This window comes from Xenia sp. Carnegie-2017, unplaced genomic scaffold (genome assembly GCF_021976095.1).
Source record: "Xenia sp. Carnegie-2017 unplaced genomic scaffold, XeniaSp_v1 HiC_scaffold_22, whole genome shotgun sequence".
Taxonomy (NCBI): domain Eukaryota; kingdom Metazoa; phylum Cnidaria; class Anthozoa; order Malacalcyonacea; family Xeniidae; genus Xenia; species Xenia sp. Carnegie-2017.
In genome coordinates this window covers 14,609,206-14,636,427 of record NW_025813485.1, presented here as the reverse complement: position 1 = coordinate 14,636,427, position 27,222 = coordinate 14,609,206, and the positions used below count along the sequence as shown (strand labels likewise).

At 33.9% G+C, this 27,222-nt stretch overlaps 3 protein-coding genes and 1 long non-coding RNA gene across 4 annotated transcripts; 2 read left to right on the top strand and 2 right to left on the bottom strand.

The window, feature by feature from the left end:
• Positions 1 to 956: 956 nt before the first annotated feature.
• LOC124446300 (latent-transforming growth factor beta-binding protein 2-like) lies at positions 957 to 9,111 on the top strand. Its single transcript, XM_046997141.1, has 11 exons — positions 957 to 1,107; positions 1,371 to 1,414; positions 4,934 to 5,164; positions 5,292 to 5,420; positions 5,521 to 5,571; positions 5,947 to 6,066; positions 6,186 to 6,372; positions 6,442 to 6,609; positions 6,743 to 6,946; positions 7,222 to 7,298; positions 7,470 to 9,111. Exons 1-11 carry the CDS (start codon positions 1,070 to 1,072, stop codon positions 8,273 to 8,275), a joined length of 2,055 nt encoding a protein of 684 aa, XP_046853097.1. The 5' UTR covers positions 957 to 1,069; the 3' UTR covers positions 8,276 to 9,111.
• Positions 5,898 to 18,920, bottom strand: LOC124445182 (nucleolar protein 8-like). Its single transcript, XM_046995888.1, has 13 exons — positions 18,783 to 18,920; positions 18,647 to 18,707; positions 18,294 to 18,357; positions 18,060 to 18,122; positions 17,895 to 17,973; positions 17,035 to 17,791; positions 16,776 to 17,003; positions 11,359 to 11,493; positions 10,979 to 11,205; positions 10,496 to 10,610; positions 9,944 to 10,184; positions 9,598 to 9,744; positions 5,898 to 6,595 (listed from the first exon to the last, which is right to left on the bottom strand). The coding sequence occupies exons 1-12, from the start codon at positions 18,869 to 18,871 to the stop codon at positions 9,599 to 9,601; spliced, it is 2,205 nt and encodes a 734-aa protein (XP_046851844.1). The 5' UTR covers positions 18,872 to 18,920; the 3' UTR covers positions 5,898 to 6,595; position 9,598.
• A 430-nt stretch (positions 18,921 to 19,350) lies between these two features.
• Positions 19,351 to 22,859, bottom strand: LOC124446304. The gene is made up of 4 exons (XR_006948392.1): positions 22,756 to 22,859; positions 22,622 to 22,683; positions 20,308 to 20,556; positions 19,351 to 20,121 (listed from the first exon to the last, which is right to left on the bottom strand). It is a non-coding gene; the product is annotated as an uncharacterized LOC124446304 (long non-coding RNA).
• LOC124446299 (dual serine/threonine and tyrosine protein kinase-like) lies at positions 22,783 to 27,219 on the top strand. The gene is given in 6 exon segments (XM_046997140.1): positions 22,783 to 23,671; positions 23,790 to 24,000; positions 24,003 to 24,640; positions 24,907 to 25,451; positions 25,995 to 26,244; positions 26,620 to 27,219. Coding segments are annotated over 6 exon segments (2,712 nt in total). The 5' UTR covers positions 22,783 to 23,017; the 3' UTR covers positions 27,034 to 27,219.
• Positions 27,220 to 27,222: the final 3 nt, after the last annotated feature.

Sequence of the window (27,222 nt, the reverse complement as noted above, 5' to 3'; positions counted from 1 at the left end):
CCATGCAATGTCGTTCATAATTGATATTCATCTTCATTTTTCGTCTTCAATTTTTTAGCTAATTGCACAAAAAAATACATTTTCTCTAAAATTCGTTGAAATGTACAACTTCGAAGGCTAATCAACCACAATCATAAATAAGACTGAAGACCGTATTCGGTTACAGTGTCAAAACATTGACATGAGAGAAAAATAACTGCACTAACTAACCGGCATCAATATTTTTTGCATAATTGTGTAAAATATTATGTACCACAAAGATTTTCACAACTAAGAGTCAATGAAGTCTAACAAAAATAAGTAGGATCATTTGACGTCTAACCATTGCTTTTAATAGAAATATGTATATCATTTTTCAGCTCACTGCAACCACAGTTACAACGTGAGATATTACATATATAGGATAGTGTTGGATCTTTTATGTAAACTGTTAGTAAACATTCATGTAGGTCCCACACAAGGCCAGTTGCTTATGTTATTTCATGAAATTTGCAGTGTGGTATAAAGCTTAATTCACGCTTGGGAGATTTGCGTCTGTTTTCTGTCACTGAAAAGGAAGAAAATTGTTTATTTCGCTGAGCTTCTTTTGTTGATAAGAGAAGTAGTGCTTTAGGCACAAACAAGTGTGGTGTCATGAATGCATGCAGTAAAGAGAAGAAGAATTTCTTATCCATGTATCTTAATTATGAAGTGGAAATATTAACTATACATGTTCACATACGTGAGAAACCAAGAATTATCTCTTAGGTAAATTGTGTATACCATATTGCATAAAAAAGTGATTTTTGTGTGATTGAATTTTTGACCTTCAGCCCGCACGTTGTTGATAATTCCGCGTCTTCTATTTATCCTTGGTTTAATAATGGTTAAGATCATAATAGGATTTGAAGAACTACCGGCTAGAAAAAGTCATTCACTGATTGGACCACAGCATAATTAATATTAAGTGGATTGCTATTAAAGGAGGACGCTTCCCATCACAAACCACAGTGTGAATATTACAACTTCAATAGATGTGTATTTCATGTGAAATTATTCAGTTGTGAGAAGGTAGCATAGCAAGACGGAAATGATGAACAGTTCACTATTTTTCATCGCTATTTGTCTGTAAGTAAACGTTTTTTCTAAATGAAAATAGTGTACCGCGCTATCAAATTGCGCGCAGTTCATTTATGAAACGCGCATGTTACTTCACGAACTCGAAGACCAAATAGACAAGTATTGTTTCAGAAAAAATATTTCATGGCTTTGGTAAGGCTATTAAACAAGCATGCGTGATAGTTTGAGATGGTAGCTACCTTGGTACTTTCATCTTATTTCTTATGAATGTTTTTTGTTATGATTACTGAAGTTCTAATTTTTATGTCTAGATCAATACTACATGTCTTCATAACATTGGGCAACCCATTGACAGGTAGGATTATACTAGCTAAGTGTGACAAAAAACATTGCAAACATTCTTGTAAATTCAACCGTTGCCAAAATTTATTTCAGACCTTTTCCCAAATAAAAAGACAATGATTTTAGATAAAATGTATTCCAAAGCTGACATTATCGATTAATCAATATTCGTAATACTAAGCAAGATTATTTCCTGTAAACATTCACTGAATTTACAATTTCGTGCGTTCATAACATGAATCATAACATGAATGTTTTGAATTTGGAATTCTTTTAATTTTTATCTTTTATAAATAGCTCAATGCGCTTAGCAACTGTTTGAATATGACAAAAAATCAGAGTACTTAGCTTGAGTAGGTTATCTCGATGTGACCTGGAATGTTTTATTGACAGAAGATTTAGGACTATCGCAACTTAATTTTTAAAAATTACAGTTCAAATTAATGTATATCGCAAAAAAACATGTGGAGACACAATTCACATTAGAAATTTGACGCCATTGACAACAGCTGGACGACTCCGACATATTACATTAACGCAATTTAATTCCGGCACAAAAAGGAAGCTAACTTTAAAGGCATTCGAAAATCATTTCATATCTTTCCCATGAGAGATGCGATAAGACGTCATACGATAATATCGGTCCAAGAATCAAAGTCTTGTCATCGGCTGGTTAGAAAGCATTTGTTAAACATTAATTTCGACGCCATTGTTTCAGCAAAATGGTCGCTGGCTGGCAACAATTTCATTTCCTCAACTTCAAGCGGCGGCTTTCATTTGTTCATATAAAAAGTAGGACTATAAAGGAGTGAACAAAAAACCTCTATAAAGAGAAACAACATTTGTACAGATACATTAGTTTAATACGGGCGGATTTTGTATTGGCATTATCACATAATTATTTTAAACAAGAAAACACAAAGGATATGACCTCTAATATATTTATATTGCCAAGAATTTCCTCCTCCCTGTTCTGAAACACGTGCAACGCAACTTGAATAGAAGTGCAGACTGACAAGACCTTATTAGGGTGCGTGCAATAACGTAGCAATTAAATATAACCATTGCGCACGTCTTTTCATAGGAACTAGACGTTCGGAGCCACGAAATTGACAAAAACCCTTTTTCCACACTGACTCTTAACGACTGTTGTCTGTCTGAAAATGTTTCCGCCAAAATATCTGGTCGCGATACTAAATTTACTGCGTCTTACTTTGCCCCAGGTTACGCTACAAATCAGTTGCAAAAATTTCTTCTTGGGGAAAAAAGTGGGGTAGCACAGGTCCTCTCAGCCTACCCCCCACCGGGTGGGGCCGTGCCCGAAGATAAATAAGAGCTTTACAGACATGTCCTACGTAATAAGACATCATGAGACGTCTTTGAATATTTTTGTACACGTAATGAAGAGGATGAAATTACGAAATGCTTATTTTTTCATGCAGAGATTGAAATAAAGGCATCCGAGATATTTCTCCAGGGAGATTGTTGACTACGTCAGATGAAAACTTTTTTGGGCGTGCTACATAATCATTTTTCAGCCACAGAGCAAAATGTTTTAACGGATTAAGGAGCAAACCATTTTAGATTTCCAATGTCAAGCATCCAAACACAAGTCAAACACATAATTATCTTAAAATACATTAATTAACGTTTTATGAAGTGTTAATTCACGATGACAGATAATAGTGTAGTATGAACCATGAAGTGTTTGCAGTTTCACGATTTTGGGCCTCATAATGGTGGTCTTACAAAATTCTGATTCTGTTTTTATGTACTGTAATGAGTAAGATGCCATAGCTGTGCACTTTACACACGCAAGCAGTCCTTACGTTTTCATCTAGAACAACGTCATCATCAACGTCAATGTAGATAACTTTTATCATGTTGCTTACATTTTGCGTATGGACCAAAAACTGACCTTGATTCATACTTAGGCATTTCATAATTACTTTATACGATTAAAATGCAACATATAACACACGCTTGACAAGTTGGCTAAGCTTCAAAAAAAGTAACATTAAAGAATATGCTGCGACCTCGAAGTCGTACATTCCATACTGAAAACAAAATATCATTAACGGTTTTAGTCGTCAAGCATATCAATCGAATATGATAGATGAGTCATAATCGGGTTCATTGACATTCAAATATTGCACTCACTAAATTATATGATATCCGTGCATCATGGATGGGAAAGCATTTAGAGCAGAAAATTGAACACCTTAAAAGCTAAAAGAAACCATACATGTAGCATTGGATTTAAAAGATCGTCCTAATGTCGCGTAAAGCATTTTGATTTATAAGTCGTTTCAAAATACATGTTTTTAGCAAATCTGTCATGCATATCAACAGGACTATTGCCAACAATAATTTTCATCAAAGGATTATTCATTCTAGCTTTCTCATTGCAACTTAAACTAGCAACAGAACATATTACATGGAAATTTTTTCTACTTGTGTTTATGCTGAGCACTATTGAAATGTTTGTACAATGAACTTTTAAAACACCAAAATGATTTCCATAACTCTTCAACAGATGCGTTATTCTTCAAAACAAAACGCATCAGACGTGATTAGGGTTTACAAGTTGTAAATAAAAGCGGAACAAAGGATTAAAAAGAAAAACAATTAACAATGCCACAGGGCAACATACTTGTATGACCCACCACATTTAAATGTAGCGGAAACTTAAATTTACGTGTATGTAAATATTGAAGTTCTCTCACTGGCAAATATATGAAAAAATGGCGAGTGAAGGCACTCCTGTCCTTAACTACAGCCACTCTATACCCATACAGTACTAATATAGAAAACATCAATATTTTAAACTTTTCGAGCATTTATAAAAGCACTGCTAGTGGAAAAATCAACATCCTTAACCCTCCATCTATAAACTGTGGCTACTAAGAACTGAAAATCGAGCAACATCAATGCATACATAAAGTACAGTATTGCTTATGAAAACATCAACCTCTCAAATTTCCTAGCCTATATAAAGTACTGCTCATGAAAACATCAACGTTCTAAACTTTCTAAACTGTTTATGGGAACACAAAGATTATAAGTGAAAGTTTTTAGCAATCACCCACGTCGCAAACCACGCAATAAAATAGTACCTCTTGACAGATAATCTAAACTATGCACAGTAAAAAAAGGTGTCAATAAGTCGTTTTATTCCTGTCATCAAACAGAAGATGGTCAATATCCTCTTTACATAGTTTGTCTTCCGATGTCTTTATAGAATTAATCTGTGTTGAAATAAGTTGAGCTTGAAACTGGGCAGATATCGAGTGTTAACCTAGGGAACATCAAGAGGGACTAGATTAAATAGATGGCAGAAGCTTTACAAAAAAAGACAGCATAGTAAATTAAATGAAATAAATGTATGTGGCGAGCAAATAGAATGTACGTATGATGAAATTGTAAATAACTGTAATCGACAAATCGTACTGTTAAAAACATGGACATAGAAACTATGTGGAGAGTAATATGTAATATAACATGTGCGTATTTCTTTTTCATTTCATCTTAGGAACAATATCAACACAAGCACCATGCTTTCAATGTAAGAACAGCAACCAGTGCCTTAACAACTTCCTGCGGTGTGATGGAGTGGACGATTGTGGAGATGCTTCAGATGAGAAAAATTGCTCATGTGGTGACGGCAAATTTGTATGCAATAACGGAAGATGTATCCCAAAGTCGTGGGTTTGCGACACGGAAAACGATTGCTACGACAATTCGGACGAAGTCAATTGTACAGGTATAACAAAACAAACTAGGATTCCCGTTTGTCATGATAAATGGATATTGATTTAAATTTAACTAATGGCATAATTCGATACAGTTTAATTGATCATATAAGTCACTCTTTTTATTCGTCAATTTAGACCCGTGTGTTCACAATGGCGGGTGTGATCACGTTTGTCAAGTGACAAAAGATAAGTCGGGCAAGGCAGCTAGTAAATGCAGCTGTTATGCTGGATTTCAATTGCGCACCGATGGCAAAACATGTCGAAGTAAGATTTATTTTTCATTTATTTTATTTCTCGTATATGTTATGTTACTTTATATTAATTGTTAAAACTAAGACATCAATGTTCCTCTTTTATCATACAGAACCGTGCAATAAGCCTGGTTTCTATGTACGACCAGATGGAACATGTGAAGGTATTTACTATGCGTGCTGTTTATGATCGATCAAACCTTAGATAAATTCAATAAAATATACTCAATGCAAGAATAGTTGAATCCTATCACACCTCTGGTTTTAGTTTTGTAGCTAAAATATTGTTATAGGAAAGTTATCAATATGTGCATAATCAAAACACTGTGTTTTATAAGAATGAAAATTTAGCAAAAAAAGACGGACTCATACCACTATATTCCATTTTCGATTCCTTAATTTGCCTTAATCATATGAAAAATCTTATCTAAGCCGTATAGAAAAATAAGATATATCTATATCGGATATAAGCAACAGGCTAACAGACCAGGAAGATCTTGTTCTTTTAATAAAAATTATCATTATTTTTTACAACTTAGACGTCGACGAATGTGCAAAAAGCTCAATTTGTGATGGTATCTGCGTTAATACAGTTGGTAGCTACAGATGTGAATGCCGTGCTGGATTTGTCAAAGGAAACTTGAAAAATACTTGTGAAGGTAGCTTTTTCATCTTGAATATAAGTGACAAAATGAGTTGATAGCTTGTCAATAGAGTTTCATAAGGCTTCATCATCTTTGCAAATTAGAAACAATTTGTTTTAATGAAAACATTTCAGATATTGATGAATGTCAGAAGAGTAATCATGGATGCGAACATTTGTGTCAGAACACTCACGGAAGCTACAAATGTTCATGTAAACATGGTTATGTACAATCCTATCTGAATCCTAAAAAATGTGACGACAAAGACGAATGCGCATTTGGAGTCCCAAATTGCCATGTGTGCATCAACGTAGCTGGAGGGTTAGTGAATATTCATACGTGTTTATAACATAAAACAATCATTATTTACTTTATGTCCTCTTCATTTAGATTCAAATGTGCTTGTGACAAAGGCTATGTCCAAAATCCCAATCGAACAGCATGTCTTGATGTTGACGAGTGTTCAAACAACAATGGTGGATGTGAACACATTTGTGAAAACTTGCCCGGGGCCTTCAGATGCAGGTGCAAACATGGATTTCAGCTGCAAGATAGAAAGTACGTTTTCCAAAGAAGCCTTCAAAGTATCTGTTTCCAAACCAACCATTTTCTCTATTCCACTGCTGTTACTCAATATATAACTATGTATTTATTTCGGTGGAAAAATTATTGATAAATTTATCTGTTATAGGTCTAAATTGTGTATTGATGTTAACGAATGCGCGCAAAACAATGGAAAGGGACCATGTTCTGACGTTTGTATTAATAAAAAAGGAACATATAAATGCTTGTGCAAAAAAGGTTTTAAATTGGCTGGAAACGGACACACTTGTATTGACATTGATGAATGCCGTACAAATGTCTGTCAACAAAGATGTATAAACAGACCAGGAGGGTAAGTTTATGAAAATGATGGCATGGGGGGTAGGTTTATAAAAAATGATGGCAGGAGGGGTAGGTTTATATAAAATGACAGCATGGGGTAAGTTTATGAAAATGATAGACATATGGTAGTTTTATAAAAGATGACAGCAAGGGGTAACTTAAGATATATGATAGAAGAGGGGTTAGGTTTGTAAAAAAAAATCGCAGGAGGGAAATTTTTTAAAAATGACAGCAGGATGGCAAACTTAAAAGAAAATATCATAACATTGTAATATTTCTTTGTAGATTTTATTGTGACTGTAATAAAGGTTTTTTCTTGGCGGCAGATAAGAGAACATGTCAGAGAGGAATTGATTTCTCGGGTAAAATATTACGTCACTGTTTATATAGTGTTTTGCAAGTGTTAAGTATGACTAGAGTCTTCAGCAATATAGTTCATAACAATAGTTCATCATACCATTTCAATATCTTTAACCCCGACTGAGATAAACAAAAACCGCCACAGAAAAAATAATATTTATCTGCAAATTTAGAATGCGGGATTTTGGAAAATACAATCCAAAACAGCAATGATTGGAGCAATGTCGATGTATATCAATCACCTTGGATAGTTCAAATCATGCTGGTCACAAAAGGATGGATGTCAATGGAAATACTGCAATGGGGACAAATCGGGGTGATATTGGGTGAAAAGTGGATACTGACAGCCGGCCATCCCATGAGTGATATGTATAATTACAGGATACGCACAAATGATGGAAAAGTAATTGACGTAGAAAACGTCATGCCATATTCCCGTTGTAAGCCAGAAATCACTGAGTGCAAGAATGACATTGCCCTTTTGAAATTAGTAGCACCAATTAGTTTCAAGAGAAGTGTACGACCTATATGCATTCCAAACCATAGAAAGCAAATGACTTTCTTAAAAACCAAAAACGAAGCAGCCACCATTCTTACAAACATTGGTCCAAATGGTATGCTCAAGAGAACTGTACATGTTTGTGACGCAGGAAATTGTACGCATTATCGTTTCTCGAGTCACATGATCTGCGCAGGTGGTTTAAAAGGTGTTTGCGCTGGGGATAGTGGTTCTCCACTGATATTTACAAGATATGAGCACACGAACACTGTCCACGACACAACAAGATTTAGAAACATTGCTTACGTGAGCGGAATCTTAAGCTGGGGTAATTACATTATGCATAATGATAATCAATCCGATGATTTTGATTTTGATAAAGAGTGTAAGAATGACCCGCAGCATCTTGCTTTTACAAACATTGGGAAGAAAATTCATTGGATTAAAGAAAAAACAGGAATATCACCTCGACCTGAGTGACTTTCAGAATCCTAACCATAACCTGTAGTTCCATAACATACATTCCATTCGTAAAAAAGAAAGCAAATTTAACCTTTTGTAAACTGTTGATTTACAAGCAATTTTGCTAAAGGCCTTGATTGTTAACCAGGTTCTGAAACGTCCCGTGCAACGAAAGACAACTTCATTTTTTAGTTCACGGAACGAACACATCGAAGATAATATATCAGTGTCAAAGCATGCTATGTATAACAACGTGGTTAAATACAAGATTTATTTAACCAAGAAGTAGATTAATATTAAAATATGTTATGACAGAAAGTCACTTGTCGTGACTTCATGTTTCTTTGGTCAGCGGTATGTACAGTAAAATTCAGGGTGAAATTCTAGTCACTTGAATACATTTCACAAAAGTTCTAACGCAAATGCAGTGTTTACGCATGAACTTAATAAGATGCCTAAAGTCTACAAACCTACGTTCGTGTCAAGTTCATCAATTAAAAATGGACTTGAAACTCAAAAAGTATTGCATGAAAAATTGATAAAAAAACTACCCGCTATAAAAAGATGCGGCCCAAAGTTTTGACCAATTTTTTCGTAGGATAATTGTGACTATTTTGATCATCAAGAATATTACACTACGTCGTTTCTATAATATTTTAACAGTTGTAATCATGACTAAGTAAGAATATAATGTTGGAGATTAGAATGGTATAGTTTAAATAATTATTATATAATTTAATGATAAATTGAAACAATGTTTTACCGTTAAATGAAAGTATATAAATAATACACGCCTGATATAAAATGACTGTAAAATAGCATAATTGAGAAATAAATGTGTTAAAAATTCGTTAGAACTTTTTTTGCGTTGTCAGTTTGTTCTCTCAGTTGCAACTATGGGTAAAATTCAGCAATGTACACTATGACGAAAAAATGATTTAAGCGAAGCGCGTTTTCAAATGCATATATGTATTGCAATAAAAAGGCATGAAAAGCCATTTCAATATCAACATCCGCCTCCAGAATAATAGTCCAAAAAAAAGGAAAAGAGAGAATTTGAAAACAATGAAGGCCCGAGTATCGCAGTCCAGTAGTGCATGAAAATTCTATAGCTCTGTGTTAATAGTGCGGATCTTCCATTGCCTCACAATTTTCTTAGAAGGAGAGGGGGGGTGGGTGCACTTTGTAATTGACAGATTTATTATTTATTTTACTTTATAGAAATTTGAGAATTAGTCATAAAACAGTAGATTTTTTTAGATGAGACACGAAAGACATTTGTGTAGGCGTTTTTTAAAATTCCTGTATGTAAACTTATGTTTATAAACATCGAACTGTACCTTATGTTTTTCTTGTAAATCTCTTGCGTTTTCTTAAAGCATCCTTTCTCTTTTTCTTGTAATCCTGAGTCAGTTCTTTTCTCGTTTTTACCCAATACTGAGTGAGACTTTCAACTGATTCTTTTCTTACAAAAGACGAACTCTCAGCTGTAAAAAAGAGAAAAGTGTAAGGCGACCATCTACATGATCTAACATATTAGTAGAGTAGAGATTTTAAAGCGTAATGAAAAGTTTTTTTCATTTGTGTAATGTCTACAATCACAAATATTATATTGTAATTATAAAAAAATTATAAACAATTCCACTAACTTATCAAATACACCCGTAAACAAAGCTACAATCTTACCTTGCAAGGACTCCAACATTTTTCTGTTTTTTGGATTGTAAAATAAAAAAGTTTTAGTTTTCACTGTGAAAGACTTTGAAGAGCATGCTGAGTCATCATCTGATTCACTCTCGCTGCTGTCGTATGGCAGTGAAAGATTAACAGGACCTTTCCATTCGTCAATTTTCATTCCTTCTTTATTCTCGCAGTTTACATCTTTCAATTGTTTCGATTGAGAAAAAAAGGAAAAAAGTTCAGCGTCCTGTAAAAAATTACATTTTTTATCAAAGACAAAGTCATAGAAAACAGAAAACTATTTTCTCAAAAGAAATAAGAACTAAATCTTGTTTCTACGAAGCCTTTCGCTCCTTATGGAAGAAAGTTTAAGGATTTGCGTGAAGTTTACCAAACATAAACAAATCAATGTAGAATTAAAAAAACAGAAAAAATCGCATACCTTGTCGTTATTGCCAAACAATCCTTTTAATGAATCAGAGACTGTATAAAATTTTTCTTCCGGTTTTATCGGTAATTTGCCTTCGTTTGAAAAAATCACACGATTTTCTTCATTTAATCCGACATCCTCCGTCTCAGGTGTAGCCTCATCTCTATTTTTCTTTTCTTAACCTCTTCTTCAAACTTTGAATGATTTTGGCGACTTGGATCGTAATGAACATCGATGGAGTCACTATTCAATAAAAATATAAACATTACGATACAATGAATATAAACATTAAATATAATGAATATAAAAATATAAACATTACGATACATTGAACATTGCTTCAATGAAAAATGTTACTATTTTAACGAAACATTGATAGTGCCATCCACAGTTTGGACAATGACTTATAAAAGTTTACAAAAAAACACATTTGTCGAACTAAGGAGCCAAATAACAATAGTTATATTGCAAAGTTTCAATTAAGTTGCCTAGAATTTGAAAGATTTTGACAATAAAGAAAGTCATTGCTAAGAAGATAAAGGTTGCTCAAACATTTAAATAAAACCACCCACTTAACATGATAATAATTAAGTCTTTAGGATAAAACTTACCGATAAACATTTCTTATATCTTTCTCATCTTCGATCGTCATAAAATTTTGACCCAATACTTCATGAAGTACTTTCCACGATAACTGCTTTTCCTGCTTTAATTCTTCATCAATATCATCGCCCATACGTATGTCATTTTCTGATTTCGATTCGTCATCACTGTCCAAAAACCGTTCGTCCATTTTAAAACGCATGTCGTGTCCAAATCTTTGTTGCATTGCCATAAGCTTTAAGGGGGAAAGTATAAAATATATTGAAAAGATAATATATGTAACTACAGATTGACCAATCAGGTTTCTAGTGCAAGGATGTAGATCTGACACTTTTATAAGAATGCCCATTTTGATGAAAACTTCCAAGAAACTTAAACTGACAATCACCTTTTCGCCTGATCTTCCTTCAAAATGTTTCTTCTGGAAAATGTCTTCAAGATTATTTTCTTCAGAATTGTTTTCCTCGTCATTGCCAGAAATCTCCATCCCAAGCCAAGAAAGAGCTTTAGAACCTACAACTTTCTGTAAGAAATAAAATCAACATTAAATGATCAAGTAAACAGGCAAACTTTAACCCTTTATTGCATACTTTTTAGTTAACGTTCAAAAAATCTTTTTTATAGTTTTTGTAATAATGTGGATTTTTATAAAACACTATGGTGTAAACTTTTTTTTGCTAACATTCGCAACATAAAATTTCTAAGTGGTTGCCATTTGGCAACTTTGATCAATAGTGGAATAAATTGAAAAATACTGTAATGAAAATTATATAACAAATGATAAGTACTATAACAGTAAAACGACCAAATTCATTAAAAAATAACAGGTTAAATCACTTAACATATGTAAACAGATAAATCAAAATGGTGCCTATCACAAATACCTAATGCATATACTTCATGTAAAACACATTATCACTGACAATTCATTTAAGCAAAGCTATAAGCTTTCATTAAACTAGGAGTTACTATCGCAAAGTGCTGCCTCCACCAGTAAGGTAAAACAGTTTGAAACTGCTATTGCGTGTTTTCCATCATTTATCATCTGCCATAAACAATACAATAATGAATGGTAAAATAAAATACAGCAAGAAACCGCAACAACTCGTATACTTTGTCATTGCATAAAGACAAGCTAATTGTGTCATCTTTTTTCAAATTGTCATATAAATCAATTTATAGAAGTAGATGCAAGAAGTGTATGTATGTATAATTATGCTAATTTCAAAATGGAATAATTGGATGAACAGTTTTCAAAGCTCATTTTACAAAAATTTGCATATTGTCATTTAGAACTCGCCAATAACAATTAAATGATGTTAACAGGAGCTTAAATGAAATTTTCAGAATTTCATTCACTTGGTTGCCAACAGCACAAGATCAACACATCCATCAATACAAATCATTATATGGTGTCATATATGTATCTCTTAAGTCTCCTTGTGCTTCTTTGTTAGTATATCATATGTTTTCACCTGGATTCATGTTACTCAGTTGTTTTAGCGAGGAATCACTTTTATACACATACAAACTTGAATGGTACATACGAGTACATACGAAGTACATACGAGTAACATACAGTACATACGAAAACATACAGTACATCACGTAAAATACAAGTACATACGTAATATACTAGTACATATTTAGATAATTTATATTTTCTGGTCAACAAATGAGAACACAATTTCTTCAATACATTGATATGTTTATTTTTCCTTGTATTTGTGTGGACTTTGAAGCAACCATTTGATGGATTTAAATGCTGAAAAGGTATTTTACTTCATAATACATTCATTTGTATGTTTTAGTTGAATTTGTTATAGATATTTTGTCGATGCGATTTGCCAGTATTTGAGCGCTTTTGAAGCACTTTCACCTAGGAAATACATATTTATGAAAGCGATTATACATTCATTTTGACTCTGAAGATGACTACCGCTAAGGTTGTCGAAACGTCAGTCAACAGCAAAAAAACAGTCCGTCTCAGGACTATACGTAACAGTGCAACTCTCATTTAATTCAAATATATATAATGTACATTTATTTCATGTAGCACGTTTTGAAAGCATTATTTATACGTTGTTTATTTAATCGCTTCATAAATATGTATTTCCTAGGTGAAAGTGTTTCAAAAGCGCTCAAATACTGGCAAATCGCATCGACAAAATATCTATAACAAATTCAACTAAAACATACAAATGAATGTAGTATAAAAGTAAAATACCTTTTCAGCATTTAAATCCATCAAATGGTTGGCCCAAAGTCCACAAATACAAGGAAAAATAAACGCAAATATCAATGTATTGAAGAAATTGTGTTGTTTCTCATTTGTTGACCAGAAAATAGTCGTATGTACTCGTATGTTACTCGTATGTACTTTGTATGTTACTCTGTATGTACTCGTATGTTACTCGTATGCACTTGTATGTTACTCGTATGTACTCGTGTGGTGTTTTAGTCACGATCATTGAGCTCTATAAGACCTGGAGGGGCAAAGGGGCCTGGACCCCGTGGTCAAAAACATGGCGGTAATGGCGGATTTTGGTTGTCAAAACTTCCACTTTGAGAAAAATTTTTAACATCTGCCCTCCCGAATCCGGAACTCTATTACTGCTTATATCAATGACAACCAGCGAAAACAACCACGATACCGTAAGCATAAAATATTGAAAATAATGCTTCAGATTTTTGTGAAATAGACACACACATTTAAATGAGATAAATCTACTGTAAAATAGCGTATATGTTGTCAAGTAATCCTTTAGCTATGTTAGAAATAAATATCAAACGGCATTCTTTACACTGTCAATGTGTCGTTAAGCTTTAATGCATAATCCCATGCGCAATACTTGTGTTTTTGACTATTTTTTAACAGCTTCGTGCAACTGTCTTTCTTGAATAGATGGGTAAATATTAGTTAAAATGTCCAAAAAGGAGTTAGAAAAAGTTAGCTTACCCCTACGACTTAAGTCGACTGGAAATATATTATAAGTAGGTATGTATTTTTTTTTGAGTTTTTTTTGGTAGGATTGATTCTGGGTGCCTTATAAGGTATTATGATATTCTGATAAATCTACTGAGAACTTATGAAGAAAATATCTCGAACTAGGAGAGCAAAAGAACGAAATTCAAAAATTCTATAATCATGTTGCTGGTTCTGTTTTGAGCCAAGATATTAGTAACTGGATTGTCATTGACAACCATGGATCTACTATTGAACAGAACTACATTAATTTCCCATTGAAAATACTATTTCTTAAATCAAAGTGCATTGGTTTCTCTGACATAACACTTTTCTTATTGCTGCATGAAGGCAAACCTGTTTAAATAATTATAATGTAGGTGAAGATATTTAGCATGTTGTATAATTGTTATTATACAGACATTATTTATAATATTATGGTCTTGTGTAATGTATGTCAAGAACTTATTAATTCTCAAAAATGCTAACCTTCTTGCACTACTTTTCTCTTGTGTCCTTACAAATTACAGTTACCTATACTAATTCAAACAACTTGACAAATTTTTGAATTTTACATTATGCCTTGAATTTTTCTTTTGTCTTTGGTAAAATATCAGTAAATGACTTAAAATCAAGTTTATCTAAAATAGTATTTTGTACAAAATAACTATACATAATTGGAAAAGTCTCATGTTGAAGGCAGATGTGGCTTCTTTTACTAGATTGCTACTCTTATTCTTTTAAATGATATCGTAATTCTTCAAAAGACATAAAAGTTCTTTGTCATCAATTTTGCTTCTTCCACATTCAACTTCATTGCAACCAATGCATCTTATGTGAATTTTAATCACCTGGAATTGAAAACATATGGACTTTGTCAGATGATGCAGTACTGTATTTAATGTTTCATGCATGTCATGATAAGCTTTGCTTGAGCAAATATTTCAAGGTAGGAGCAAAATTTGGCACATTATTGAACAAAGTAGTTTTATCTTGATTTTGATGTACTAACCTGTTTACTACACTGTGTAACAAACAATTCATTTACAGAAACACCAGATGGCATTCATAAACTTTTAGCATAAAGCAAACCATTACACACCATCATCATGATTGTCCATAATCTGTCAAATTGTCCAGGCTAGCTGTTTAATACAGGTATTTTTATTGTACGACATGTACCAAAGAGCTCATTAATTAATCTTGCACTGCATTTGATTTCAATACAGCTCTGTCCTTAATATTTGCTTCATATTTTCAGAAAATATCCAAAAATCCTCCATTTCAACTCAGTTGAAACAAGGAGTTTTAAGATATGCATATCTCGATAAGAACTGGTTGCTTTGCCTCGTCTAGCAAGCGATTAAGTAAAGAACAAAGAAGAATGGATAAACATAACTTAAATTATAACTTAGGAGTAAAAACATTCACAAAATATATACAATCACACTTCAAGTATTGACTTAAAACACTGAACACTTTAAATGGTAAACAATCTTACGTTGCTTACCGGTATCATGAAATGTTTCCTTTTCTGGCATTACTTCAGCATCCGTCTACCAAACAAGTTTGCAACAAGTTTTAAAGATAAAATTTCTAAAAGTTTTTGTGTTTGGCATTGATATTTTATATAATCGCTATTGTGGTTGTCAAATCCGGGTGGGCGAAAAAAATTTCATTTTATGAGCCCGCGTCTTTCCGCTGACTTTGACAACCAAAATCCGCCATGTTTTTGACCACGCGGCCGCGCGCTGATAATTTATAGTAATTTTGTTTACGTTTCCCCTCCAGGTCTTATAGAACTCAATGGTCACGATCGTTTAATCATAGCATTCCAATTTCTATCCAATCGGCATGCACAAACGACGCACAGTTCACCTTATATGGAGGTGAGTGCTTCAATGCTCAATCGATTCTCGTCAGTCATACGTTTTCATCATAAAATTAAAAGATAAATTTTGCCATTTTGAATGAAAAACATTTTTTGATTCTTTTAAATGTCTTGATTGTTTTGATTCTTTGAGTTTTAAAATGCTTTTGATTAAAAGTATGATACGTTGTTTACTCCACCGAACAATCGTCCGCATGTTTACAAACGTAGAAACGGACTATATTATAAAACTGTAGTTTTGTTTCCATTATTTCCTTTATAAACATTTTGATAGAACCTTTTTCCGATGATTCTGTGCGACTGCGATAAAATGATGTATAGTTATCGCAAAGAGCAAACGTTTCATCATATTCATAATTCATATTTCATCGTTGAACTCGCACCATGCGTTTAAATTATTTTTGACGTTTTGTTAAATCCACACCGATATTTCAAGTACTAATAAAGCTCTAACGAAAATAAATACATGCTTACACTATATTTTGCTCACCGTCTGACCATAGAGCGCAAGATAAAATGTGAACTGAGCTGGCTAAACACGGCACGGTGAATCGATTTCATGTGTTTTTCGCCAAACGAGATATGTGTAATTGATGTCGGTAATCACTCGATTTTGTTATCTACTGTATAACGTTGTTTAGGCCGCATATCTATTCGGATTCCAGACATTTAAAATCAAAGAGAAACTGACAGGAGTTCCGAAAGGTTCTACCTTATTGTGATTGTTCTTCCCCCCTCATTCCGTAAAATTCCCCCCCGGAAATGTTAACAGACAGACACAAATCGAGATTTTACCTCTATATAGGTCGAGTAGAGGAATCGGCCGAGACATGTGATAGTAGTGCTGCCACGCTGATGCGGCAGCAACAACTGTGGACAATAAAGGGTTAACATGAAGAGCACGCAAAAGTAGAAAGAATACTCAATATTATTAAAAAAATTGGCTTACCTGTCCATGATGTGCTTTAACAAAATTTATATCAACATGATCAGTGCTTTCTTCATTGTCAAAAATTATGTGGTTCTTCGCTTCAACGGACCCCGAATCGACTTTAAGCAGCGCATTTGTGACGATATCTTGTTGGCTTTTTAGAACTTCTTTTCTTGCTTCCAAAGTTTCCAGTCTAGCTTTATTACTTTGTCTTTTTATTATAAAATATTTGCTTTCATCGGACACAGGATTTGTCAAAGAAATTGAGACTTTCTTATTTCTTTTTCCCGTGTTTTGTCAATGACGCTAACTTCTCATCATTTAATTTTCTCGACATGTTGTTTTCCATTGAATCAGTTTTTGTACAACTTGGAGAGATATTCAAAGGTTTGTTGATGCTTTTTTCAACTAACTTGGAAATATCATTTTCGCCATGGAGAAATCTTTCATTATCGTGAGAAGAAATGTTTGAAGTATGAGAATTATTATTACTTGCGCATTTTTCCGTGCTTAAATCCTCACAGTTCTCAGATTCAAATCCGCCATCAAGAGCATGGTTTATTCCATAATTTTCCTTTTCATCATCATTTGCATTTCCTAACATATCGCATTTTATGGCCGATTTTCTATTGATATATACATCAGAGTTGAATTGGAGACATTTGGAATGATTTTTTTCATCTTCTGGATATGGATGTGGTCGTTTTTTAGCTAATATTTCCGAGTTATAGAAAGCAGTCTCGTCCAAAAGATTCCATGTCAACTCATCCACAAGTTTACTTTGTTCATTTTCAGAAATTTTTTTTAAGCAATGAGAGGTTTTTGATGGGTCAAACTTCCCTAACTTTTTACCATCTTTCCGACGTAAAAACATGACAGGCAACGCTCGGCCGTACTTACCAATAATCCAGTTAGGTTTATTTTTTATTTGTGTACCTGGAATGGCAGATTTCATATCTTCAACAGTGGATGTCATTGTTATTGTTGGTGTGACTAAATCTTGATTTTGAAAACCTTCTTTCTCTCTTCTTAATCTAAATTGAATGTTTACATATAAAAAAATAAATGATAAATTACATGGCTATTACATTTGTATGATTAATACTTTAATTAATTACTTATGTTGATGAACTTTACCTGTCAAGATAATATTCCTTTGCCATTGCAACTCTCATTGTCTCTCCTCTCCAGCTACATTCATTGAACGTAGATAAACCTAAATATTAAACCAAACACTCTTTGCTGTATTAAACAGTTGATGATCTTGAAGGCAACTATTTGCAGTCTATGACATTTTCTTACATTTTTGAAAATTCTTCTCTAACATCAGTACATCAAGGTATGCAAACGTTTTATAATGGCAATCTATAATTAACACATGTTAATGTCTTTGGCTTGTATCTTTAGTAAATAGGTCTTTTTATAATAAAGCATTGAAACAGTATATTAAATAAATAACAAAATATAGCAAAATATGACAGCAAATAAATTATCTTGCCATTTTCCCAGAATAAAATAATTTAAAATAAAACAGACCTAGTTTGCTTGAGAATGTATATACAGATTCAAAACGAATAATGTTCAAATAATTTTTAAAGCACTAACCATAATAATTATAATTAAAATAATAATAATAATGATAATAATGATAATAATTTTTAAAGCCCTAAGTATTAATCCCTGGCGGGGATTAATACTGGCCGGTATACAAATGTTGTTTGTGTTGTTGTTAATTACTCTGGAGATTTTATGGGTTAAAACTCAAGAATAGTGTCACAAATTCACAAGTTCTTGTGAGAGCAAAATTTGTTTAATATAAAAACTTTATTGAGTGAAGTAGTTTTTCATCAGGAGAAGTGATTTTAAAAAGTTGCATGATAATATTTTACCTGCACAAAACGTTCAATTATTTGTATATTGCTGACATCTCCAAATGGCTTAAATTTCATTCTTGAAAAGCAAAATACACAGAGCTTGGTGAAATGTGATTCTCGTTTATTTGCTAACGGAGATATATTCATATACCTTAAATCATCTTTTGTCACTCCTTTGTACAGACCACCAACAAATAATCGCCTTCTGGCTCGAAATCTTCCTGAACTAGAATCAGACATTTTGATTATATTTCTAAAAGTGTCATATTACATGAAGTCTTTCACTCTAAAGTGAACAAAACTGCTGTACTCACTAACTTCAACTCAAGAATCAAACTCAATCACTGAAATGGGTGAATATTTAACTTCTTGCACTTCAGGATGAAAGCTAGATCTAGTTCTGCCTTTTGCTTGCGACGTATGCAGCGTTGGTAATTCACAGCTTGCTTCTGTAGGATGCTTTTTCGGAGATTAGATAAAAGAAAAGTCGAAAACATGCAACTATGGGCCTGTTTTCATGAGAGAAAACAATTTGTCCTGGGTTATGCAGTTAACTCCATTGAGTTCTATAATATTATTATAGAACTCAATGGTTAACTCTGGTGCTTGCGTTCACATGTTTATATTACCGTTCACTGGCCGGGACATTCAAATATATGGCGGGAAACAGAAAATTTTGAGCGACTTAGATAGGATTAAGTATTCAAAGGAAACGAATATTTTTGTAGTTTCCAGTGTATTAACAAATATCAGCATTACAATAGCTTTTCTACAGCTATACATAAATCTTCTACTAATTCTGGATCAGAGAAAGCGTCAAAATGAAGAATGAAGATATTAAACCATTTGTTGCGAACACTTTCACGAACTTCAAGAAAGAATTAAGGCCCGGTCACGATCGCATTGCTTCGGTTACAACTTTTGGTAGCTTATGCAGAAGGTCTGGCTCAACATTTAACTTTGAGAATCTCCTGAAAACAATTTGAAACATTGTTCCCTTGTAGGTTTTATATTGAAGTCTTCAGCTACGCATAACTTTACATAAGATTACAAAGCAATCGACAAATTGTCGACGAAAATCTTAATGGGATTTGTTAAGAGGCTTATGTTGATGATAACGCTTTTTACGTCAGTTTCTATACGGGTGATTTATAATCTTTCGAAGCTAATTGATTTGTTTTGAAGAAGAAATGATGACAATTGTGGTGAATTTCATCAATAAATTACAACAAGGTTATTGTGGTTTACATTCTGCTTGTCGTGGACTTTATAGTGATCTGCTAGAACTTTTATCGTCGTAAACATGCTTCGAACCATTCATGTTTTCATTGGTCCACGAGTCCTCATCCAAACCTCTCGAGCATACGCTAGGTGCTTCAACTACGTTCAATTTTCCTCAAGCTATTTTCAACCTGGATTCGTTGTTTCTCCTCTGTCAAGCTTGATTGTCTTTCACTGTCGGAAGTATCATTTTCATGTATTTCTTCTACCTAAATCCACGAATTATAATATCTGTTATAAATATTACAGCATTGTTTATGCCCAAAACATGCAGATACAAAGTTATAGAGAAAATAAAAACATTTCTAACATTGCCACGGATATTAAGAGTGGCGCAACGATGAGTTTGATATGCATACATACAGTTAGCTCATACAATAATCAAACGTTTCTACCTGTGAACTAATCCTTCTATAATCTCACGGAGAAGCCGCCACATTCTTTTGGTCCTTGTACTATCCCTCATCAACAACATTCCTTAGAGTACTCTTCTCACAATACTCAATCTGTATATACAAGGTGAGTACGCACTTTGAATCTTCTTGCAAATCTCTTGTGGTGATTGATTCTTTCTTGTGGATGATGTAAGTATTTTTGGTGGGACTAAATCTTGATTTTGAAAATTTTTCTTCTCTCTTCTTAATCTAAATTGAATGTTTACATATGAAAAAAATAAATTATAAATTACATGGCTATTAAATTTGTATGATTAATACTTTAATTAATTATTTATGTTGATGACATTTTATCTATCAAGATAATATTCCTTTGCCATTGCAACTCTCATTGTCTCTCCTCTCCAACTACATTCATTGAACGCAGATAAACCTAAATATTAAACCAAACATTCTTTGCTGTATTAAATAGTTGATGATTTTGAAGGCAACTATTCGTCGTCTATGACATTTTCTTGCAAAAAAATTATATGTTTGTAAATGTAGATCGTCCAGGTTGGTATAGTCCTGAGAAGGACTGTTTTTGTTGTTGTTGACTGACGTTTCGACAACCTTAGCGATAGTCATCTTCAGAGTCAAATGAGGAATAAACGTCAGGTTAGCCTTATTTGTTATCTGGTTCTTACGTCATTGTATTGTGTGTACAGGAAATGTGTATTGTTATTGTGAATTAGTGTGAAGTGAAATATTTTATTTTTAGTTGTGATGTGTGATTTAGGTGTGATGTTTTTAGTTGTAATGTGTGGGTGTCAATTGTGTATTGTCATTGTGAATTAGTGTGAAGTGTAATGTTTTTAGTTGATCGTTTGTTTGTATTGTGAATAAGTCGTTTGTAAGGTGCCGGCAATTGCTGTGATCTGTTCAGGGGGGTTTGTTCCAAGTTGGCATACCAGCTTTCTAATGTAAGCCATTGTCTATAGTCAGTACTGTAAGTAATGCATTTTGCCAAGGTGATGTTCGGCAATGTGATTAGTTTTGTCTTGTTTCTTAGTAGCTCGTTTGTGTTCAGTAAGTCTTATGTTTAAGTTCCTGCCAGTTTCCCCGATATAGGAGGCGTGGCAGTCGGAGTAGTTTATTTTGTAAACTGCACCTTGTCGTTCGTTGGGTTGTTCTTTGTCCTTTATGTTCGTTAATACTTGTTGTAACGTTGTGATTGGTTTTTGTGCGACACGTATGTTGTATGGTCGTAAGATACGCGAGATAGTCTCAGACGTACCTTTGATGTAAGGTATCGTTGCTGTTGTCACTGAGTTGTTCGTTTCGTTGGGTTCGTTGGGTTTGTAAGTGTTGCGTTTGATAAAGTCAGAGTTATAGTTGTTCTTGTCAAAAACACGTTTGAGATAGTTGTTTTCGTTGTGTAGAGCGTCCGGTGAATCACATATGATTTGTGCACGTCTTGTTAATGTTCTGATTGTGGTGGCTTTGTGTGATGTAGGGTTGTAAGATGATTGGTCTAGTAGTCGGTCAGTATGTGTTGGCTTGCGATAAACTGTTGTTCGTAGTTTTTGATTGTCATGTTTTACCAAACAGTCGAGAAAAGGAAGAGTTCCGTTTTCTTCGACATCTTTGGTAAATTGTATGTGGCTGTTCTATTTGTTGATGTGAGTATGAAAGTCATCAATCTCGTCTGCATGTAGAGCTGTGAATGTGTCATCTATGTAGCGAAACCAAAAAGGAAGTGCATGTTTGTAAGTCGTGAGCACCGGTTCCTCTATAGATTGCATTACAATTTCAGCAACTACAACAGAAACAGGTGAGCCCATTGCTGTTCCATGTAATTGTTTGTAGTGTGTACCTTTGTACTGGAAGTAAGTCGAGGTGAGGCAGAGCTCCGGTAGCTCCATAATGTCTACTTTCGATAATGGCAGTACGTCCCTGGTGTTTTTAATGAGGGTTTTTGTACAAGTAAGTGCCAGATTAAGTGGAATACTGGTGAACAGTGATTTCACATCAAAAGACACTAGTATATAGTTGTCCGGTATTTGTATAGTGCTTAGTTTTTTAATGAAAGTTTCAGTGGACAAAGTCAACAACAACAAAAACAGTCCTTCTCAGGACTATACCTACCTGGACGATCTACATTCACAAACATGTAACGATACTCCCGGGTTCAAACCATTTACTTCAAAACTTGCCATGTTCGCAAAAACAAGCACTCATGAGAGCAATATTTTTTTAATGTGAAAATTTCATTGAATGAAGTAGTTTTTCATCGGAAAAAATGATATTGAAAAATTGCATGATAATAATTTACCTGCACAAACACGTTCAATTATTTGTATATTGTTGACATCTCCAAATGGCTCAAATTTCATTCTTGAAAAGGAAATACAGTGAGGTTGGTGAAATGTGATTCTCATTTATTTACTTAGTGAGATATATCTATACCTTAAATTGTCCTTTGACACTCCTTTGTACAGATCACCAACAAATAATCGCCTTCTGGCTCGAAAAGAAGTTCCAGAACTAGGATCAGACATTTTGATTATATTTCTAAGAGAGATATATTACATGAAGTCTTCTAATCTAAAGTGAACGAAACTGCTGTACTCACTAACTTCCAACTCAAGAATCAAATCAAAATTAATTACTCAATAGGAAAATGAATATTGTGAAATGAGAACAAACGAAAAGTCGAGAACATGCTCCTATGATGGCTAAAAAAGTTTTGATTGATGATATTGGACAGTATCACGATCAAGGCTCGATTCTTAAACAAATAAAATATGATACAACTAAGGTATTACAAGAAATCCGAAATTCGGCTTGTTTGCCGCAAGATAGCGATTCAACTTATGAAATACCGAACGATGATTTAGATGTACTTTCTCGAGTTTGCGAAACATCGCCCACAATAGTTGTATTCGGTCAGAGTTTATATGCAAAAGTTGTCGTTGTTAATGAACTACTTGGTCAGGCAGTCCTTCCGTATGAGTTTGAGAATGCTGACTTAGAATCATGGCGAACTGTTCGTCTTAAGTATGGTATTTATGGGGTGAGTGTAGTTTTGCCAGATAGCTATGTCCTGCCTTCCAAACTTTGCTCTTTGGAACGCGAGGGTCATTTTGTTTCAAAAGATGATTTAGTGTTAAAGGAAAATGAAAAGTCAGATCCAACATCGGCATTATCAGTAGCTGAGGTTACTTTGCCTCACCCAATTTTAAAAGCTGGAGCTCAAATTATCTGCACATCGTCAAATATTGACTCGTATATTCAACATCTTGATGAGCAAGTTAAGCGATACAATGAAAAAGCCATAACAGTTCTGATATATGCAATAGAGCACAAAGAGTTGAGTGAACAGGTAACAAAATTTACTTTCTCAACCTTAAGACTAAAACTTATTTGATGATATCTTTCAATAAGTCTATGTGGTGCTCACAGAGGCATTTATGTTGATTCAATTCAATATTTTTTCAAAGGATTGTTGTCAACTGTCACGTGTACAGACAATGGATCCTGAATGTAGTATTTTCTTTGCAAAATGCAACAGGAAGACTCAAGATTCAATAGAATCTGACAGAGAGTTAATGTCAGATGCACTAAATAGCTGTGAAAATGATAAAATACTTCAGCAGCTGTCTACTATAGGATTTCTATCAATGGAGACTACGGAAAACTGTGCTGAAAAAGCTCAAAAGCAAGGGGAATTTGCTATGAAAAGTCAGAACTTTCTAGGCTAAAGCCAAAAAGTAGATTCATCAGTGAAATCTCAAGATTTTGTGAGTTCGATTCGTACTTACATGATATATTGCAGTATGAATTACTAGTTGGTGCTTCCATTCTCAATAAACATCATAGTCGTATCTTGGGCATGTTCATTGCAGCTGCGTATGATCTTCAACGTGATATGATCATTACTCCAAAAAGACTTGAATATGCAAAGAAAAAAGAAGAAGAATTGTTTCTTGCCCTTATGGACAGTGCTAGTAGAAAACAAGAGGAAATAAAGTCTGAAATCCACGAAACTATCATTTTTCTTACGCCAAAATTAGTTCAGGAGGCTGAAATCTTAGAGTTTGTTGGTGTTCAATTGACAGATGGTGGTGAACTTGTTAATTCAAGCGATCTCACGAAGTGTACTCATCAAATTCAAGATCTTCTGCTAAGACAATTGAATAGATCACTTGCCCAAAAACTAATTAGTTCAGTTCGCTGTTTAAAAGAGAGCTTTCTTGGTACATTACAAAGATGCATTGAAAGCCTAGAAAGTTATGACAAAGAAGAGAAGAGTAAGGAAGAGAATAGTCATGCAGTTAGAGCTTTCAAACAGGTTTGTGTACATGGTAACAGTGCTTAAAATATGAAAATATGACATGATATTTTATATTTGTGCGGCCAATCTAGTGAACTTTTGCTTGCATACTTATTTTGAAACTTCCAACAACCAAATTTTAAAATCTACCTGGTATAGTTGTTTCCATTGTAATCACAACTCATGCAAAGTGATTTTTTTTGAATTTTGTCTGCCATCTTTACTGTATGTTCTACCATTAAGAGTTAAATAATGTTTGGTTATTTGTCAACTTTATTTTAAAGATTCTGGATTCTGCTTATCAAATGGAAGCCACTGCAAGGTCGGTTAACATTGCTCAATTTCTGTTTGAAAAAATTCAGCAAGCACTCACGCATCTTCCAAGAAAGACACCAATGAAAGTAGATGTGGAATGGAAGAAGAAGGTTTCTTTAGACATACTAGCCAAACTAAGTGAATCAAAACTCGCCAAGTCTGTATGTTCACAATTCAAACAACGATTAAAGAATTCCCATGATGCATTCTTGACATCTATGAAGACAATCTCAGTTTATCACAGCGGTAGATTGGAGAAAACGGAAGCCCAAAGTTTGAAGGTACGCAAGATGTACGCACCGAAGGTTGCTCGACTCGTCTTGGAGAGTACGTCTTTGCGAGATTTGATTCTTTATGGTATGCCATTAATGGGCCGTGAAATTGGCCGTGGTCAATATGGCGTTGTTTACCTCTGTGATAAATGGGCTGGCGTTGGTCCATGTGCATTGAAATCTGTTGTTCCTCCTGATGATAAACATTGGAATGATCTTGCTATGGAATTCTGCTACACAAGGTTTACATAAAATTGCTTCACAAAGTTATTAATTACAGTCACAAAACAAAATGTAGAACGGGGTTCGTGTGGGAACTTAAAGCTCTTAGAAAAGGCTTAAAATTGATTTTTCAACTTTAAGGGAACTTGAAAAGTCTTTTAAAAAAATCAAAATCGATGAAAGAACTTCAAAAATGCTTAATAATAACACAAAATTGAAATGAAATTTACACCGTAATATCCAGGTATAACTGAACAGGAAATTAAAAAACAATATATGTAGCTATTTTTATGTAGCTATCTAAATTGGACCTACAGAAACAAGTTTGTCTCCTAAAATGTGACCCGTTAATATTTTCAACACACCATTGACACAACTGCATGCATGATAGCTCAGATAATATAGCGTTGTGCCCCTGGAGTTGTCTTGTTTCGGACTGCGACAAACAATTATTTTTAATAGTATCACCGATGTTTGAATTTCTTTTGCTCATCTCTACCTACGTAGAAGATGTATACACTTCTTACATTCTCAAAAACGTTCGTTTTATTATACATTCATAGATCCTTGCCTGCGCATGATCGCATAGTTGGTCTTCTTGGCTCTGTAATCGACTATTCCTATGCAGGCGGAGGATGTAGTCCTGCTGTGTTGTTAGTTATGAACAGACTAACGCGAGATCTACATCATGGCTTAAAGAATGGTTTACATTTTTCTGTACGACTTCAAATAGCTTTAGATGTTATCCAAGGGATTCGTTTTCTTCATAGTCAAGGATTAATACATCGAGATATAAAACTGAAGAATGTGCTTGTAAGTTTTTTGGTTTCAGAATTATTCGTAGTTACGTTTTTGTCGGACTCAAGCAAGGAACGTTTGGCGAGCTCGTAGTTAAGGAATAAGGCAGTACGAAGTAGATAAGCAGATGAATAGTAGGGTGTACTAAACACTAAAATAAGTTTTACAACTTACATAAAAATAATTGTATTCGTCCTGCGGATGAAGTATAAAAACTACATGACTTAAGATGAATGTAATTCTTACGTTTACTCATTTCTTGTTAAGTGGGGTGTATATATAAAGTTCGAAATGACAAGAGAAAGAATAAGATACGACTACAAAATTCCTTGAATTCTTGGAGAAGTAAACATTGTGTTATTTACTAACGCTTTTCCTGTTTCCTTTCAGCTTGACATCGATAATCGAGCCAAGTTAACGGATCTTGGATTTTGTAAACCAGAAGCGATGATGTCAGGCTCAATAGTTGGAACTCCCATACACATGGCCCCGGAGTTATTCTCTGGAAAGTACGATGGCAGCGTAGATGTATACGCATTTGGTATATTGTTTTGGTATATTTGCTCTGGTCAAGTTCGTCTTCCGCTAAACTTCGAACAATGTGCTAGTAAAGATCACCTATGGTCGTGTGTCAAGAAAGGAACTCGGCCTGAACGACTTCATCAATTCAGCAACGACTGTTGGCAAGTCATGGAAACATGTTGGCATGGTATTCCTGAAGAAAGGCCTTTGCCGGGCAGTATTGAAATAACTCTTCAAAGAATTATGAAGCGAACTGAAAAACAAATAAATGTCCAATGTTGAATAGATTATGCTAAGGAAAGTCGATTATTGAACACGTTAGAACTTACGTACGTAGTGTATAAGCCTGTGTTGTACAGAATCTTGTCTTGTTAATCAACATATTGTCTATTTATAATGTAATTGTACTTTACATAGCCTGCTAATTTACAAGTAAATGTGGTTTAAATAAAATGGTACTTCACTCTATTT